Source organism: Leptonychotes weddellii, chromosome 16, assembly GCF_054177405.1.
Source record: "Leptonychotes weddellii isolate Sample4059 chromosome 16, ASM5417740v2, whole genome shotgun sequence".
Classification (NCBI taxonomy): Eukaryota; Metazoa; Chordata; class Mammalia; order Carnivora; family Phocidae; genus Leptonychotes; species Leptonychotes weddellii.
The window spans coordinates 39,746,644-39,765,273 of NC_138384.1; the positions used below are offsets into that span (position 1 = coordinate 39,746,644).

The 18,630-nt window shown below is 53.4% G+C and overlaps 1 protein-coding gene across 1 annotated transcript in view; it reads left to right on the forward strand.

Annotated features, from left to right (window-relative positions):
• SIPA1L3 (signal induced proliferation associated 1 like 3) overlaps positions 1-18,630 on the forward strand; it is a 211,652-nt gene that overhangs the window by 140,978 nt on the left and 52,044 nt on the right. The window contains exons 7-10 of the mRNA XM_081807589.1: positions 62-236; positions 3,411-3,514; positions 5,798-5,955; positions 12,528-13,104. Of these exons, the coding sequence (XP_081663715.1) occupies positions 62-236; positions 3,411-3,514; positions 5,798-5,955; positions 12,528-13,104 (1,014 nt within the window). The remainder of the gene's footprint in view (positions 1-61; positions 237-3,410; positions 3,515-5,797; positions 5,956-12,527; positions 13,105-18,630) is intronic.

The window sequence follows — 18,630 nt, forward strand, 5'->3', positions numbered from 1 at the left end:
GTTCCGTTCCCTCTGACGTCCCCGCCGGGCCCGCCTCACAGAGCTGCTCTCGCCTCTGCAGCTGTGCCGGAAGCACAAAGTGGGCATCCTCTACTGCAAGGCCGGCCAGAGCTCGGAGGAGGAGATGTACAACAACGAGGAGGCCGGCCCCGCCTTCGAGGAGTTCCTCGCCCTGATCGGGGAGAAGGTCTGCCTGAAGGGCTTCACCAAGTACGCCGCCCAGCTGGATGTCAAGAGTAAGTGGCACGGCGGCCTCGTGGGGGGAGCCGGGTAGATCGCGGGGGGGCCACCACTGCACCCCCACCCCGGGGGCAGAAGTCACAGGGCCTGGTGGTAGCGGGGTAAGGACGCAGGGCAGTGGGAGCTCTCAGCCTCCGCTGACGGGGACGCGGATGGTGCAACCACTTTGGAAAACAGTAGGGCATGTTCTAGTAAAGTTTGCAGGTGCACCTCCTCTGGGAGTCAGCAGTCGCACTCCCAGACGCGTCCTCTGAGAACTCGAACACACACTCTGCGCTGGGAGATGTCCTGAGGGTTCGTAACCGCCGGCACCTACACGGCGCCCAGTGCGCACGGGCAGAAACGTGGTGGTTCGTGCGGCACAGTGCCGTGTGACAGTGACAGCGATGACAGGAGCCGCAGGCGTTAGCCTGGACGAGGGCCGCGTGCTTGATGGTGAGCGGGGACAGCGGGCTCACAGAGCAGGTAGTGAGTGATGCCTTTTACACAGCAGTTATTCGTAAAGCACACTCGACAGTGTATCGTCTGGGGGGGTCGTTCTTGCGCAGTAGAACTCTAAAGAAGAGCAAGGCGGTGATGGACACGACCACGTTCAGGGTAGTGGTTGCCTCCAGGGACAGGGTGGATATAATAGAAAACGGTAAGGATCGTGGAGTATCGGTGGCGGTCTGCTTCCTAAGGCGGGTGCGTGATACAACACGTTCGTTCTAGCACTTCTGTACAGACATCTGCTTATATGCACATAAGACGCGTACGTGTGACGGATAGGATGGAAGTGTTTCGTGGCAGTTTGGGGGGGATGGAAGAGCGATGTGGCAGTTCGGGGGGGGATGGAAGAGCGATGTGGCAGTTCAGGGGGATGGAAGAGCAATGTGGCGGTTTGGGGGGATGGAAGAGCGATGTTGTGAAGTCACGTCCTGGCTCCCTGGGGAAAGGACTGACTGCCCCTGGTCCTTGGAGGGGTGTGTTGCTGGGTTCGTTGCTCAGGCGGAGTCGGAAAGCCCTGTGATGGGGCCCGGGCCCGATCACTGGCTCTTCCCCTCGCCTTGCTGAGCCTCAGCTTCCTCATCAGGAAGAGGGAGGCCTAGGTGAGGAGACCGAGTTTGGCGAGATGACAGAAGCGTTCGCAGGGGCCTGCGGCTGTCGTCCGTTCAAGGAGGCAGTGGGAGGAATAAGATCATTGTGCCATCGCTGGTTTAGGGATCCTGGACCGGCAGCCTTGCCTCCCTGTGCCTCAGCTTCCTCATCTGTCGAGTGAGGCTCGTAGTTGGCGCTTACCTCGGGAGCACAGTGGTGAAGCTAACATACCGAGCCCTCACTCCGTGCCGGACCCCGGGCCTGCCCAGCCTCCCCGAGCTGCCCTGGCGCACAGGAAGCCCGCAGTAAGCGTTGAGCATTAGGACTGTGTTTCTGTTGCTCATTCCTTCAGGTGATTGCTTCACCGCGAAAGGGGCGGTCGTCCCCCTGCTCCTGAGGCTCAGCGCCCTTCCCCAAATGGTGGCCATTACGTTGCCCCCTCCCTTCCCTGAGTTGCTGTGAGGATCAGACTCCAGCGCCGCGCCTTATGGAGAGTCAGCACGCAAGTGCCAACTACTGCCACGTGGCTTGTGTGGGAAGTAGATTGTCTCCGGAGACCCCAGGGAGCACAGTGCTCTTGGCCAGTGTCCCCGGCTACCAGATAGGGATGCCCCGGGCTTGCAGCCACCCGAAGGTCACCTGGCTCCGGGCCTGGCTCTGGCACCGGCCAACAGTGGCTTCAGTGCCCTCGCCTGTCCCAGCTTCTCCCCAGAATGTAAGGCCACAAGAACAGGGTCTTTGGGGTTAGTTCTACCCCTGTTTCCACAGCACCTTCGGTTAAATAAAGCTTGGTGGCCCTGAGTGCCTGAAAGGGCCAACGAATGGGCCTCCTGGGGTGAACCTGACACCCTGGAGGTCCTTGCAGCATGGTTCGTGGGTTCGCTCCTGCATTCGACAGAAATCTGCCAGCCTTCCTCCCTGGGCGGGAAGGAGCTGTTCAGGATGATACGAGCGTGCATGAGGAACCTGATCTTAAGTCTGAGAGGGGAAGGGCCCCCAGAGAACATGGCCTACAGCCTGAGAGGGGTGAGGTGGAATAAAAGAGGCAAAGAGGGAGCAGGAAAAGCATTCCAGGAGAAAGGAACAGCACATGCAAAAGCCCTGAGGTCTGAAGGCTGTCATCCAGGGAATTAATGTGGAGGATGGAGTGAGGAAGGCCGGCGGGACCCACCCTGCAGGGCCTTCAGGGCCCAAGTTTAGGGATTTGGATCTATTTCCTATAAGGAATGTGAAACCCTTAAGAGCCACACCGAGTCCTGTTAAAACACCATGGAGTCAGACAGCCTGAGTTCCAGTCCAGACTCCACTGCACCTTGCAGTAACCTAAGGCAAGTCACTCCCTCCCTGTGCCTCAGTTTCCCCCTCAGAAACATGGAGCCAATAATCACATGTGCTCCCTGGTCACAACCCCCTCCCACTGGGGGCAACCAGTGTCCTGACTCTCATGATTATCATCCATCGTTTTGCTACCTATATATGCATCTCTAGATCTAATTTGTTCAGCTTGGTTTTGAACATAATGTGAATGGGATCCTATAGTATGTGCTGCTTTTGTGTCTGGCATCTTTCATTCAACATTATATATGTGTGATTCACCCATGTGGTGACTACAACTCATTTCAAGGCTTTGTATTTTTTCACAGTATGAGTATACCAGTTTGTTTATTCATCTTTTTGACTGACGTTTGAAGGTGCTTGTTACCCTTATCCCAGGGCACGTGTATGCGATTTCTCTAGGTTATGATCCTAGGAGAGAAAGTGCTGGGTCGTCAGTTAAGCCCATCTTCAGGCTTAATCACTAGATATTACTAAGTTTTCCAAAGTGGTTGTACCAATTTACACACCTAACCAGCCACAGAAAGGGATCCAGTGGCTCTACATTCCCCAACAGTCCTTGCTACGGTCAGACTTTTAAATTTTTACCAGTGTGTTGGGTGTGTAACAGAAGGTTTTCTTTTTACCTAAATTTATTTAATTTTCAAGAGTGGAGTTAAGTGCAAACATCAAGCTGAAAACTAACGCAGATGGCCTGTGGGATGTGGCACAAACCCAGAGGTTTGGGAAACGTGGTGCTAACTGTGTTTCTGTTGCAGCTGACTCCACGGGCACCCACTCCCTCTACACGACATACCAGGACTACGAGATCATGTTCCACGTCTCCACCCTGCTCCCTTACACCCCCAACAACAGGCAGCAGGTCAGTGGGGCCCAGGGCGGGGGCCCCCACATGATTTCCAGTGGATGCACGACTGAACCCCAAGTCACTCTCCTTCCCTGCGGCTGGTAGCTGGCTGCCTGGCAGGCATCGGTTCTCCTTCTCCTGTCCCGTGCAGTAGGTGGGGGGCCTGTGGCCTTGGAGATGCTCCGCACCATGGGCACGTCACCTGGGGGATGGAGGCTAGATCAGGTGTTGTTTGATACCAGTGTTTTTCTAGCTGTTCCTTGGCCATCCTGCTTGCATCTAGCTACCCAACTTAGCAGTCTCTTGCATCACCAGGGGTCCTGTGAAAAAGAAGAGTGAATCAGTCAACATTATTTCAACAGAAGTAACAGAAACGCAAACCAAACTGCCATAAGCAAAAACTGAGTCTTACCAGGTGGTGTAACTCTCAAGTGCCTGGTTAGGGTTGGCTTTAGGTATGGCTGGATCCAGGGCCTCAGTGTTAGGAATCCTTTTCATTTCTTATCTCTGCTTTTCTTCATCATGGCCTTCACAGGTCTTCCCAAGTAGTGGCAGAGATGCCCCCTGGCAGCCCTCTGCTCACATCCCACCAGGAGAGCCACCCCCGGGGAGAGAGCTATGCCTCCCTGGTATCCCAGAAACGTTTTGTTGACCAGTCACTCACTTGCCGGTCCCTGGGCCTGGGGCAGGGGTGGAACAAGCTGACTGGCCAAGCCTGAAGCACATGCCCACCCCTAGGGAGGGTGAATGGGGTCAGCTCAACAGGAAATGTTGATAGGGATCAGGGAGGTGCTATCCCAAAGGGCACGGACATGGCTGCCAGAAGAAGGAGGAAAAGGTACTAGGTGGGCAAGAGCAGCTAACGCCTGCTTCGTGAGGCTCCTCTCCTGAACATGCCATGCAGACTCTGTCCTGAGACAACTCTTCCTAGTTTCTAAAGAACAGAAACCCCACAGACTTGTGGTTTAGAAAATGCCTGTTTTCTTCATTGGTACAGATGACATTGTAGATTATATAGACCAAAAATGGTCGGATCGGAGTGATCTCATGAAGTTAACCTGGTAGCATTCTGTAAGAGCATTGATCTCAGAGTTAGCCCTGATTTTGAGTTCTTTCTTTACCACTTCTTAGCTTTGTGATCCTGCATCTCTGAGCCTGGGGTCCCTCCTCTGTAAAATGGGCAGATTGACGGCACCCATATCTTGGGAAAGGTCTCTGCACGAGGCAGGGCCCAACACCCAGGAGGGGCATAGGAAGCAGTCCCTCGTGCTGGATATTTGGTAGGTGGGGAAAGCTTGGGTTGCAGAGTCAAGCAGAAGTGGATTCAAATCCAGGCTCTTTCCTCCCGTGACTATGTGACAGAGGGCAAGTCACTTAACCACTGGGAGCCGTAGTGTTCTCATCAGTAAAGGGTAAGGATGAGTTCATGCCCCACAGGGTTGTTGTGATAAGATGAGCTGGCCGCTCGGAGACCCGATGGTAAGATGCCTCGCCCGGGGCTGGCCACAGCAAATGGGTACTTTATCTAGCAATGTCACCGGTTTTAAAGCACACATAAAGAACAGTTCCGTAGTGTGAATCGTGCTGCTCGGTGTAAGTGTATCTGGACTCCACATTCTGGGTCACTTGATGTCGAGCTACACGGGATGCCCATCTGTGGACCTCACGTTCCCAACATGGATCCCTGACCGTGACAGTCACGCAAAGACTCAACTCATGTAAATAGGAATGCTGTAATGTCAGCAAATAAGTAAAATACTGTGAATACGTCATCACCTGCAGAGGTAACAGTCTCTTGGTCAGAGACTGTGAGAAACAGAGGAGAGAGGACCGGGCTCCCGTGGGCCAGTCCGAAGCCACAGCTGCCCCAACTTTCCCACACCAGGTGTCCGGGGCAGGGACGGCGGCAGCGGCCTGGGATGGGCTCTGCGGGTGGTGTCCGGTCAGCTGCCATGGGCCGTGAGCAAGTCCGCGTCCACCAGCCCATGCGGACCTCCAGTGGATGTTAATTGAACACCTACTGTGTGCCGACACTGCTCTCAGCACTAAGCACACTGCAGTAGGCAGCAAACGAAACACCTGGGGACTCTTTTACCCCGAGTGGGGCAGAGCCACCAGAGGGCTCTGAGCAGGGAGAGACATGATCCAACCCAGGTCCATGGCTCCCTCTAGCTGCCTGTGGGGACCACACCGGGGAGGGGTGAGAACACGGGGTGGCAGGGAGGCTGCTGTGAGGGTCCAGGATGGGCCCTCAAGCCAACCTGTGCCGCCCTCCTCTCTCCCGTTTCCCTTTACCAGCTACTAAGGAAGAGGCACATAGGAAACGACATTGTGACGATCATCTTCCAGGAGCCAGGGGCGCTGCCTTTCACCCCCAAGAACATCCGCTCACACTTTCAGCACGTCTTCATCATCGTCCGAGCCCACAACCCTTGCACTGATAATGTGTGCTACAGGTACGCATCCCTGCACCGGCTCCCCCCACCCCTGCCCCCTCCCCTGCACGCATCGGAAGTCGCAGCAGCTGATCTCCAGCCTCCGGGCAGCGTGCAGAGAGAGAGCCAGCAGCTGGCCCGGCGGACACCTCCAGTGCTGCCTGTGTGTGCTTCACATCCCCACATGTCCTCACGTCCCCACATCTTCTAAGAGAGTGATCCTCAGTCAGAAAGCGGCATGGCACCCCAGTTTTCATTGGGGATTCGCATTTGCCTGGCATCTTTCGGTTGCAAGTGACAAGAACACCGCCTCGATCTGGCTTAAGGCAGAAAGGCATTTGTATATATCGGCTCTCCCAAATGACAGGTTCAAGCGTAGCTCGATCTGCTCCACTTTCCTGTACATTGCTTCGTTTGCTGGCAGCTCTAAGCTTAACATCCTCCCAGCTGCAAATCCAGCAAAAGGAGGACTTTGCTTTCCTCGGAAGAGAAGCTCCAGAATTGAGGCTCACTGACCTGGTTGGGGGGTGAGGAGCCCATCGTGGAGCGAAACCACCACCAGGCCCAGGGTTGGGGTGGGGGGCACAGGGGCTGAGGCACAGGGAGTGACGGCCGGAAGGAGAATCAGAAGATGGAAGGATGGGGGCAGGGCAGACACGCACGCGTGCACGCATGCACCGCTCTGGATATAGAGCTGAGGTTTCAGTTCACAGATCAACAGGCCTCACAGGCCTCAGACCATTCAGCATCCTCCCAAGGGCCAGGTCTCACCCCAGGGAGTGGCCAGCAGCCAGAGGCCAAATGGAAAGCTGTCCGGGTATGGGGTGAGGATGTAGTCCTTGGAAACCAGCTGACAGATGACCTAGGCCCGGGCCAAGGGCAGCACATGTCCCTGGAACAGCACCACAGACTCTGGGGAATGGGCTGAGAACGGTTTGAAATTCAAAAGATACAAAAAGCAAAAAAAAAAAGTCACAGTCTCCTCCCACCCCTGCCCCACCCCCCACCACCCAGTTGTCCTGTTAGTTTCTTGTGCATCCGGAAATTTCATACATGTGCAGGTAACTACTTCTAAGTATTCGTTTTCCCCTTGTTAATACACACGGAGCATGTCACACACGCTCACCGATCCTTGAGATCCCCAAACCAGTACATTAAGTGCTTTTTTATTCCTTATGACCGCACGACATTCCATCGTGTGGATGCACGAGACTCTTCCCCCCGTGATGGGCATTTGGGTTGTCCTGTCACCCACTGTTCCACTCCATCCTGAAGTGAATAATCTTATTTCTGCTCTCATTGCACGTGCGTCCACGTATACAGCTGGGGAAATTCCTAAAAACAGGGTTACTGGGTCAAAGGGTATGTGCGTAGGTGCACTGGTGGTCCTGATGGAATTGCCAGAACCTACCATTTTCCTGTCAGTGAGGTGAAGCGGAGAAGGGAGGAGGGTTCCATCACCGTGCAGCGCATGCGGTTACTCATTCCTGGGACACAAAGTGGCCACTGCAAGTGCCTCCGTCTTGCGGCTGGGTGAGCCTGAGCTCGCTCGCGGGATGGGATGTCCCACGTTCCTCGCATCAGAGGCAGGGCTTGAGCTGGGGGCGTGGGGTGGGCCCCCTCCTTCCCTGCTTCTGCCTGGGCTGTCACAGCAACCCACGGCCGACCCCCCGCCTCTCCAGGCCAGCCTTTGGCCTCCAGGATGCTGGCTTTGTTCTGATTCACAAACCCTTGTTTTTTTCTGTTTTTTGTTTTGTTTTGTTTTGTTTTGTTGCGTTTTAAGATTATTTATTTGAGAGATCGAGCAAGCACCCCGCGTGAGCCGGCGCGGAGGGGCAGAGGGAGATAGAGAATCTCAAGCAGACACCCTGCTGCTCGCAGAGCCTATTGCGGGGCTTGATCTCACAAGCCTGAGATCATGACCTGAGCCGAAATCAAGACTGCGCCACCCAGGCGCCCCTAAACCCTTCTTGTTTTTTACAATTTAAAATATTTTTATTATGCAATATTTTAAACATTCTGAAAAGCGCAGAAAATAATATAACAGACACCCATGTGCCCACCACCAGATTTAACAGATGTTAACATTTTGCCATATTTGCTTCAGCTCTCTTTTCTTTATTTTTAAAGAAAGAAAATGTTAGACACAACCAAAGCTGCCCCCCCTCCTTCCCCACAGGCAGCTGGTCCCCAGACAGACCACACCCTGCCCCCCCGCCCCTCCCCACCATGTCCCCAAACACATTTCCATCACAGCACCCGTCATGCTGTAAAAATGACTTCTTGGTGTGTCCCTGGCCTCCTTTGAGGATAAACCTGTGTCACATCCCCCTCCGTGTATCTGTCATGGCACAGGGTCTGCCATCTAGTGGGCCCTAAAGACATTTTTGCTGACCAGACAGATGCCTGGCCCAAACATCATAGGCCCTGAGGAAATAATTGTTCAAGGAATAACTGTGAGTATTCTGGAAATACTTCCTGAGCTACAGCAACCAGGTGGCCTGGTGTCACACCATCTCCTGGTCGTGTAGCGAGGTGCTGTCTTTGTGGTTCCAAGTGCGCCATTTCTGAGGGGCACGCCGTCGTCCCTGCAGCCTGGGGGCTGTGAAAACCCAGTCCCACCTGTTGGGACGTAAGGGACCAGCTGTTCTGCTTGTCCAGAAAGCTTCAGCAGCTTGTAGTTTCATGATTCTTCAAATCGTGGATCAGGACTATGGGAAACACCAAAGTCTGTCACTCTAAGCAGTGAGGTGCTGACTGGAGAAGTTGCAAAGCTGTTCACATCTGTAAAGTACAGTGTGGACACACCACAAATTAGAAAAACCGGCCAAGTCATCAAATCCCCCCCCACCCCGCGCTGTAGGCAAGGCCTTGCCCACATGGTTTTGGACAGAAGAAAACCCACCTGGTTTGTGTGGCCTTCGAAGAACCTCACCCCTGGGAAATGCCTTTTTCGGTCAAGCCTCTAGAAAACCTCCTGTGCACTGATAGAACTGTTTCTTCTTGGTCTGTTCAAGTTTAAGTCATTTTTTTTTAAAGATTTTACTTATCTGGGAAAGAGAGCACAAGCAGGGAGAGGGGCAGAGGGAGAGGGAGAAGCAGGCTCCCCACTAAGCAGGGAGCCCGATGCAGGGCTGGCTCCCAGGACCCTGGGATCATGACCCGAGCCGAAGGCAGATGCTTAATGACTGAGCCATCCAGGGGCCCCTAAGTCGTTATTTTAATCAGTAGTGAACAGCTGTGCTGGTGCTGGGGGATCAGCTAAGCTCCAGGTGGCACCTGCCCACATAGCACTCCAGAACTGGGGAAGGGTCGTTGGACCATGAACAGTGGAGGTAGCAGGCAAGGGATCTGGCCTGACCCGTCTTGGGTGTGCAGGAGCTTCCTCAATGATGATCTGCCTGTGCTCTGGTCCCTTCCAGTCCTTTCTTCGTGGGGCAGCCATGGTGATCTTTGCAGATCGTCAGTCTGGTGGTCACTCGTTGCTAGCACCTGTGTCCATCATGGACTGTTAAGAGGCAGATGCCCCGCTTGGGTTTTAACAGGGTGAATGAACAGGCTACTCACAGGCGGGCCTAGGTTAAGGGAACCAGTACAGGAGAGTGAGGCGTCCAGGGGCCAGCAGCAGCAGGGAGCCATTACGCAGCCCTTTTGGCTTGATGAGGTTGGAGAGGATGAGAGAAGTTTCTGGAAGCTAGAGAGAGCTATGGCTCTGGGAGAGGGGCCACCAGACAGGAGCTATGGCTGTGACTTGAAGGATCAAGGACGGCAGCCGCTGCCACCAGCCCAGCAAGAAGGCCACAAAGAGAACGCCATCTGCCAACCTCCCTCTCCCATCCGCTCCTGTCGCCTGCTGCCACTTCCTGTTGGCGGAATTCACTGGAAGCCGGAGGGCATGGGAAGCCAGGTGAAGGTGACCGCCTGCAAAAACCCACCTTCCAGGGCACTGAGCAGGGCAGAGAATGGCAGAGACCAGATCGGGGGGTGCAGAGAGTGAATAGCGAGTCCAGATGGTTAAAGGATCGCTTGCTCTCACGATTGAGATGAAAAGTGCTAACACACCGTCAGGGCCCTGCGATGCCTGGCTCCCATCCCGCTCCTCGCTTCTGGACTCCGACCACCCCAGCCTCATCTTTCCCCATCAGGGCTTGCACGTGCTGTACCCACTGCGTGCAGGGTCCTCCCCTCAGCTTTTCCTCTGGCTCCCACTCAGCCTCAGATCCCAGCATAATTATCACTTCCCCAGAGAGGCCCTCCTGGATTCCCCCCCACCCCGTCTAGATCCGGTCCTTCTGTTGTTCTGTCTGTAGCCCATTTGCTTTCTTTGTCTTTATAATTTAATTTGTAAGTGTGTGTGTTTGGTACACATCTGCTCCTGGATTAAAAGCTCTGGGGGTCAGGGACTACTGTACCCCCAATGCCCAAGAGAGGGCGTCCCAGATATGCTTGTCACACAGAGGGAGGAATGTTACACTGTCCCCCTTGTCATGTGGGGGGCGGGTGGGGGCTGGGAGTCCTAACCTGAACAAGCCTTATACTATGTTTGGGTTTCATGGCATATGTTTTAGTCAGGAATCTCGTTATTTGAAAATTATTTTACTGTCGGGAGAGAAGCATTAGGAAATCTCTCCTAACACTGTGCTCACAAGGTGACATCTTTGTGGAGGATGAATACAATGCTCTTTAAGAAACTTAGCAAGCTGACTTCTCACTCAAATACAGCGACTCACACTGGTTTTAATCATCATCACCGAAACAGCATAGCTCCTGGAGTCTCCACCACCCCTTTAAACATCTTCCGGCGAGAGTCACGTTCCCCTGCCCCTGAGTGAGGACTCTGGAAGGGGCCGTAGCCTCTCTGCCTGACTTTAGAAATCGGCTGCCCTACAGTCACTGAGTCGCAACTCGATCTGGTCATTGGAAGGACATATCAGAGATACTCATCCAATCTTCGGATTTGACTTACCAGCGAATCTTCTCCCACCTCCCAGCTCAGGGCTGCTTCCCGCTGGAGGCCTCAATGGTTGGGGAGCCTGCTTACCTCTCCTCTGTTCCTCCACGTTGCACTTCTGCAGCTAACGGCTGATTTCTGACATGTCCAGGGTTGGAGCCCCGGGAGGAAATGGGAGGCAGGCAAGTGTCACTGGACTGGGAGCACAGCTGAGCGCATGCTCCCTGGGCTCTGTGGGGGCTCCCAGCCCACCCTCCTGATCTCCCAGGCAGGGGGCTGACTGACCCCAGGCTCCTCCTGGCTATCAGTCACCTCAGGGGCGCCTGCTGCTGGCGAGGGTGGGTGCAGGCATGATGGGGCTCACCGCCAGCTTTCTCCAAAGGTGTTCCTCCCCATAGGCTCCTCTCTCTCTGTGGTTTGCGTAAGGGGTGAAGGGGCTCACTGGTTTGGCAGATCATTTCCTTTTTACTTTCTCAGTGGCTGTTCGTTTCTGTCACAGCGGCACCTTAGTCATAACCGCAGTAAGAAGGGTCTCTTCTAACTTCTCGTTACAATGAATTTTCAAAATAAGCTGTGTAGAGATGATTTACATGGTATGTTAAGTAATGTTACACAGATATGTGAAAGAAGCAAATCACAGGGTCCTGGGATCAAGTCCCACATTGGGCTTCCTGCCCGGCGGGGAGTGTGCTTCTCCCTCTGCCCCTCCCCCTGCTTGTGTGCTCACTCTCGCTCTCTCAAATAAATATCTTAAAAAAAAAAAAAAAGCAAATCACATAAATGTCCCACATCAGTTAGGTGTTCCCACAGTAACACTGCTTAACAAACCACCCCAAAATCCAGTGGCTCATAGGCATTAGCATTTTCTCTCTGGCCCACACGTCCGCAGGTCGGCTGAGGTCTGGCTGGCCTTGGCTGCGGGTCTGCTCCGGGTGTCCCTCCTCCTTCTGGGACCCCCTAAGGCATGTTCCTCTCATGGAGATGTCAGGAGCACAGGAGGCAAGCCCGCCTCCCCACATTTCATGCCTTGCTTGAAAGCCATTGGCCAAATCAAGCTACATGACCAGGCCCAGGATCGGTGGGGTGGGCATGTACCCGTCCTCGAAAGTGGAGAGGGAGGAGTGAATTTTTGCCAAACTGTAATCTACCAAATAGTTTATACGTATGTAAAATGAGAGCAACTGAAATGGAACAATGCTAGGAGAATTATTCTTGGAACGTCAGTGCATCGATGTTCTAACATCTGCTGTCCAGAAAGTAAACATGCATGCATGTGCCCTAAGACTATCTCGCTTCCAGTCTAGTTGGCCAGCAACTTACTAGATAGATGTAGATTTCCATTCTTAAAAAGCATACTCCTTGGGGTGCCTGGGTGGCTCAGTGGTTAAGCGTCTGCCTTCGGCTCAGGTCATGATCCCAGGGGCCTGGGATCGAGCCCCGAATCGGGCTCCTGCTTGGCGGGAAGCCTGCTTCTCCCTCTCCCACTCCCCCTACTTGTGTTCTCTCTCTCCCTGTGTCTCTCTCTGTCAAATAAATAAATAAAATCTTAAAAAAAAAAACACTCCTATTTCTGATCGCATATTTTCTTTCTAAAGGGAATCTCAAGTGCTTTTCTTTCTACCATCTATTTCTCCCTCCTCAGTATGGCTGTGACCCGATCCAAAGATGCTCCTCCTTTTGGTCCCCCAATCCCCAGTGGAACCACATTCCGCAAGTCTGATGTCTTCAGAGACTTCTTGCTGGCCAAGGTGATTAATGCCGAGAACGCTGCGCACAAGTCGGACAAATTCCACACCATGGCCACCAGGACCCGCCAGGAGTACCTCAAGGACCTGGCTGAAAACTGTGTCTCTAACACACCCATTGACTCCACTGGCAAGTTCAACCTCATCTCCCTGACCTCCAAGAAGAAAGAGAAGACAAAAGCGCGGGCGGGCGCTGAGCAGCATAGCGCAGGGGCCATTGCCTGGAGGGTGGCGGCTCAGGACTATGCCCAGGGCGTAGAAATCGACTGCATTTTGGGGATTTCCAACGAGTTTGTGGTGCTCTTGGACCTGCGCACCAAGGAGGTGGTGTTCAACTGCTACTGCGGGGATGTCATTGGCTGGACCCCAGACTCCTCGACGCTCAAAATCTTCTACGGGCGAGGGGACCACATCTTCCTGCAGGCCACAGAGGGCTCCGTGGAGGACATAAGGGAAATCGTCCAGAGACTGAAGGTAAGGGATAGAGCTCCTCAGTGGTACAGCTCTTCTGTGGTTTGGCGGAGGCCTCAGGGAACCCGCCCCCAGCCCCATCAGTCAGGCCAGAATACTAATTGGCCGCGAGGGAGTCAGAATTGCCACTTACACACTAGGGGGTCTCATGGGCCCTGCAGCCTGGGTTCTTTCTGGGGACAGTTCGGGCCAGGGATCCAAGGCTGTCCATGAGGATCCCCTTGGGGAGAGAAAAGATAGATTTATTTACTCTAGGTCTTGATAGAAAATACAAGTTTACTCTTATGTTCAAAATGTAAGGGTACTTCCTAGAAGAATTAAAATAGAATGAAAAGCTTCAGGCTGTTAAAGGATAGGGCATAAAGCTGATGGGGGGGCGGGGGGGCGGATATAAGAAAGCATGGTAAAAGAAACAGACAGTTACATAACAGGAGTAATTCCAGATCCGTAATCATAATAAATGGGAATGGTTTAACTTCCTCTATTAAAAGACAAAGATTCAGTCTGGGTAAATTCTTGCTCAGGTTCAGAGTGTTGGCCAAACCAAGAGTGACAGATTGGTCCCAGGTGACAGCTTGGTAGGTGGTGGCCTGAAACGTGGTACTGAGAAGTACTCAGGCCACGTGTGAGCCTCGTGGGAAGGAACGGTGTCATTGGCAATGGGCTCCCAGTGGGTTTCACAGAAGGCCACATCATGCATGTGAAATAGGGAAGGGAGCCTGACACAGACATGGGTTCTAGAGTCACAAGGCCTGGCTTTGGGTCCTGGCACTTCCACTGGCCATCTGTGTGACCTTGAGCCAAGTCCTTAACTGCCGTGTGACTGACGTTTTTCAGATGTCCCCATCTGAAAAATGGGAACAAAAATTACCCTACGTCATGTGAAAGTTTTGTTTTAAAGATTTTTTATTTATTTATCTGAGAGAGAGAATGGGAGACAGAGAGCATGAGAGGGGGAGGATCAGAGGGAGAAGCAGACTCCCCGCTGAGCAGGGAGTCCGATGTGGGACTCGATCCCGGGACTCCAGGATCATGACCTGAGCCGAAGGCAGTTGCTTAACCAACTGAGCCACCCAGGTGCCCCTCGTCATGTGAAAGTTTTAAGGATTGGATGAGTTATGTTTCCCAGACAAGCTTGCCTGACTCAGCAGGCTGTGACCTCCAGATGCCAGCGCGTTCACCCTTCTGGGCCTTTGCGCTCTCATTAAGTTCAAGTTGGGTGGATGGAGCCCTGCTCTCGGCTTCCCTGACCCCAAAATTCATGCTCAGTGTTAGACAGCAACATGGATGTGAGGTCCGAGAACCAGGTCCTCCATCTGTTTTGTTCACTTGCTTATGTCCTCTGCATAGATCAGGGCTGGCACACAGTAGGTGCCCAGTAAATACTGATTAGGTGGTTAGCTGAATGAGTTTAATTGAACCCTGCCTGTGTGCGGATAAGCAGCAGGTATGCGCAAGCTCGCAGTCATCCGCCCCACGGAGCATAGGTACTGTTCTTATCCCCACTTGACAGGATGAGGAGATTGAGGCTCAGGGAGGTACAGACTCTCACAGAAGGTCATGCAGCCAGCAGGGGGCAGACTGGGCTCTGAATCCAGGTTTTCCTGACTCTAAAACCCATTTGTGCCCGAACTCAAGACTGGTAGCTAACTGCTAGCTCGGCATCTCCACCCGGGCGTCTTGGAGCCCCTGAAACTCTGTCTGAGAGCAGACTCCTGGTTTTCCTCCCCTGCCCCACAGCGTTTTCCTGTCTCTGGAAAGGGCAAGTCCATCGCTACATTTGTTGAGGTCGGAAGCCTTGGCATCAGCCCCGCTGTTCTTCTCTCACTCCCACATCCCATCTGGCGGCGCCACCTCCGGTGGGCAGACTCCAGCTACCCCTCCCCTTTCACAGCCTCCCCCGGCCTCTCCTGGACTCTGCAGTCACCTTCTGTCTCGTCTCCCTTATCTCCACCCTTGCTTCCTTAGGGTCTGTCCTGAGTAAGGCAGCCCGAGGGATCTGATCCCATCACTGCTCTGCCCAAAACCCTCTGCCCTCTCTAGATGGAAGCCAGAGTCCTTGCAGTGGCTTCTGAGACCCTGTGTGACTGGCTCCCTGTCGCTCTCTCCACTCTGGGTACACAGACCTTTGCTGCTTCCTGAGTGTGCCAGGCAGGCATCCAGCCTCAGGGCCTTTGCACTGCCCGTGCCTCTCGCTGGAGCACTTTTCCTGATCTCCCTGTGGCTCACTTCCTCCTCTCCTTTAGTCACATGTCACCTTGTCAGGGAGGCCTCATTATGTAAAATTGCAACCCCCCCAACTTGGCCCTGAGCATATTCCACCCACTTACCCTGCTTTAATTTTCTCCATAGCACTTACACCATATGAAGCGTATTTATGTATTTGTTGTTCACCACTGTGTCCTCAGCACTGAGGTTGGAATGCAGCACACACTCGGCGAACTCGTACTGAATGCCTGGCTGCATATTGCCCTGTAGTAATAGCAAAAGCAAACATCTACGGAAGGCTGTCAGACCCTGCCCAGCACCTTGCACGACTTTGCATTTGTTTCCTCCCCAAAGCCCAGTGAAGGAGATGCCCTCATCCCCACTTCACAGATGAGGAATCTGGGACCCAGAGAGAGTGAAGTGCCTGGGTTCTTAAACATAAGAGTATTCTTCCTCCCCAAATCCTGACAACAGCTCGCTTTTCTTGAGCAGTGACCATGCCGGGCAACGTGCCAGGTGACATGTTTTACCCACATCCTCTCTGTGCTGCTCCGTCCCACGCCCACCCCCGACCCTACTGTCAGCGCAGCATTTTACAGCCCGTTAGCACAGCCCCCCCTCACAATCTCCATGCCCCAGAGCCCACTGAGGATCCAGGTGGCCAGGAAGTGATGATGTAAGCCATCTTCTGTGAAGGGACAAACCCATCATACACGACTCATGACAGCAAGTCTGCTTCACCGAGTCCTCCAGGGGAGGGCATCCACGCCGTCCCCAGCAGAGCTAGGATTCAAACATCCTTCATTTGTTAAGTCAGCAAGTATTATTACTTGCTTCTGTTTGAGCTGGGCAGTGCTGGGACACAGCAGTGACCATGATGGGCCCCAGCCACCCTCCTGGGGCTCCCGTCAGAGGCAGAAATTGAACAAGGAGTTACAAGTGCCAAGAGGTTAAAGAGCGAGTATTGAGGATGCCAGGGGAACCTATCGTGGGGAGAGGTCTCAGAGCCACAGGTCAGATGCAGCCCCCAGACCTAGTCAGTTAATTACTAAAACTCGACCTTCGGAAGATGTCACGTGAGGGTAGCTCTCCAGGGGCTCTGGCTATACTGGGCATATGTTTGCAAAGGGCGGTGGGCAGCTGAAGCAGGGCGATCAGTGCCCCGTTTCGATGGGGGCACAAGTGTACTATTTGGCCATGGTCCCACCCGCCTACTTCTCACTTAACAGTACCCGCCAACTACCCCAGCTTGTGAGCCCGGGCCGGGGGGTCCCTGAGGAAACAACTTTTAAACTGAGACGAGAGCAAAAAGTCGGAATCATCGTGGTGCAGAATGAGGGGGAAAGAAACAAGGGGGGCAGCGAGGAATGTGGCATGGAGGCTAGAAGCAGGAGTTAAAAAGTCAGGTCTGTACAGGTCTTACATCTGTAAGATAAGCAAATCAGTTGTGCCTGCCTCACCAGTGAGATACTGGTGAAATTAGGCCTATGAAGGGTTTAGTGCACTGAGAGAGAAACTTGACAGAAACGTCCAGTGTGTCCGCGCCCGTGACCAACGAGGCCACACCAGCACTGGGGGGTGGGGAGGGCCCGACCGTCCCCGGAGGCCACAGCGGGCCTGCTGACTGCTGTCCATCCTCCATTTCTCCCCTCCTGCTTTTGGTAGTAAGACCTCCCACAGCACAACAGACGTGGATGTTTTTATTACATCTATTGAGATGATTATATGATTCACATCCTTTCTCTTATTGATGTAATGCATCACATTATTTGATTTGCAAATATTGAAACACCCTTACAACCCAGGATTAAATCCCACTTGAACTTGGTGAATGCGGACACACGGGACGTTTCTCTGTCACCCACAGCCAGATTCTTCAGACACAAGGGTGACCGCTTCAGGGGGCAGGATTTGGACTCCCAAAGCAGAAGTAACGGGCTAGAATGGAGCCAGTCACAAGTTTCTCTCTCAGTACACTAAACACTAGGCTTTCCTTTCCAACCAGTTTAAACTTTTTAATTGTGGACAACGTCAGACAGCCGCAAAAGTAGGAGGACTCAATCTAGCAAACTCCCGGGCTGTCACTGGCTCCCTCAGCTGTCAGCCAGCCCGTGACCGGTCTTGCTTCTTCTTTCCCTCCCCTCCCTTCCTCCCCCCCGCCCCGATTATTTTGAAACAAATCCGGGACATCCTATGGTCTCATCTGTACACATTTCAGTATTTATTGTGAAAACACAGACCGTTCAGAAAGCAACTGTTTTGTCATTATCATACACCGAGCAGTCATAGTAATTCTTTATCGTCACGTGAACAAGTTGGGCTGTGAAAGCAGCTGCTGGGTCTCGATCCAGAATTCTGGAGGACAGGATAGGAAAGGATACAGAGTGTCACGCGCATGCCAGTGAGTAAGGATCAGTACTGTTCTGTGGAGCGGTGCCGGCTCCTACATGTGCCGCCCACTGTGCAGACGTCCAAACTCTCGCCGTCTAGCTCAGATGTGGTTACATCCTCAGGTGAGTGCCTCCCCATCCACGCTCTCATTTCCGGCTGCCTGTGCCCCGCAGTGTGCTTGGTTTGGGCTGCAAGGAATGTGTGTGTAAACGGACGCGTGAATGCGTAGAGTGGTTTGTGACCTAAAATTTCCTCACGGGGCGTTGTGATGAGAGAAGGGCGAAAGCCCCTGCTGTGCTGGGTACGTTGGGCGGCAGTGTTTCTAGCCACGGGATGGCTCCCCACCGGCAATTTGAACTATTGCACGTTCTCTTTCCTTAATGCAGTTTCCGGAGAGCACAGACCAGACCAATCTCGATGTAACTTGTTCAGTAGCCGTGGCTGTGGCTTGTTAGGTTAATCCTTGTCTCCCAAGAAGAGGAGGGAATTCCTAAGGACACCCTGAGGGACCGGGGTTCTCTTTGGCGGGTCCTCTTATCCATAGTAACACGTGATCGTGGCGACAGTCACACACACATGAAGCAGGGAGTGAATCGGAAGCAAGGCCTGGTGTGGTCTGGTCAGCTCCAGGCTGGAGGACAGTCTGAGGAGGAGACTGGGGAGGGGGTTGTGCCTCTAAGAATGATGCCATGAAGTAAAGAATATGGCGCGAGCCCCCAACCAGAGAAGATCCCAGGTCTCTGGTCTGCTGCTTCTCCGGACTACTTTGGTTAGAGTCATTGGATCAGGATAAAATATTAGTGGCTTAAAACAACAAAGGTTTATCTGTTGCTCACACTCAATGTCCAAGCTTAGGTTCAGCAGGGGTCTCTGCTCCACATTGTTCTCACTCTGGGACCCCAGCTGACCACAAACAGCCACTCTCTGGAA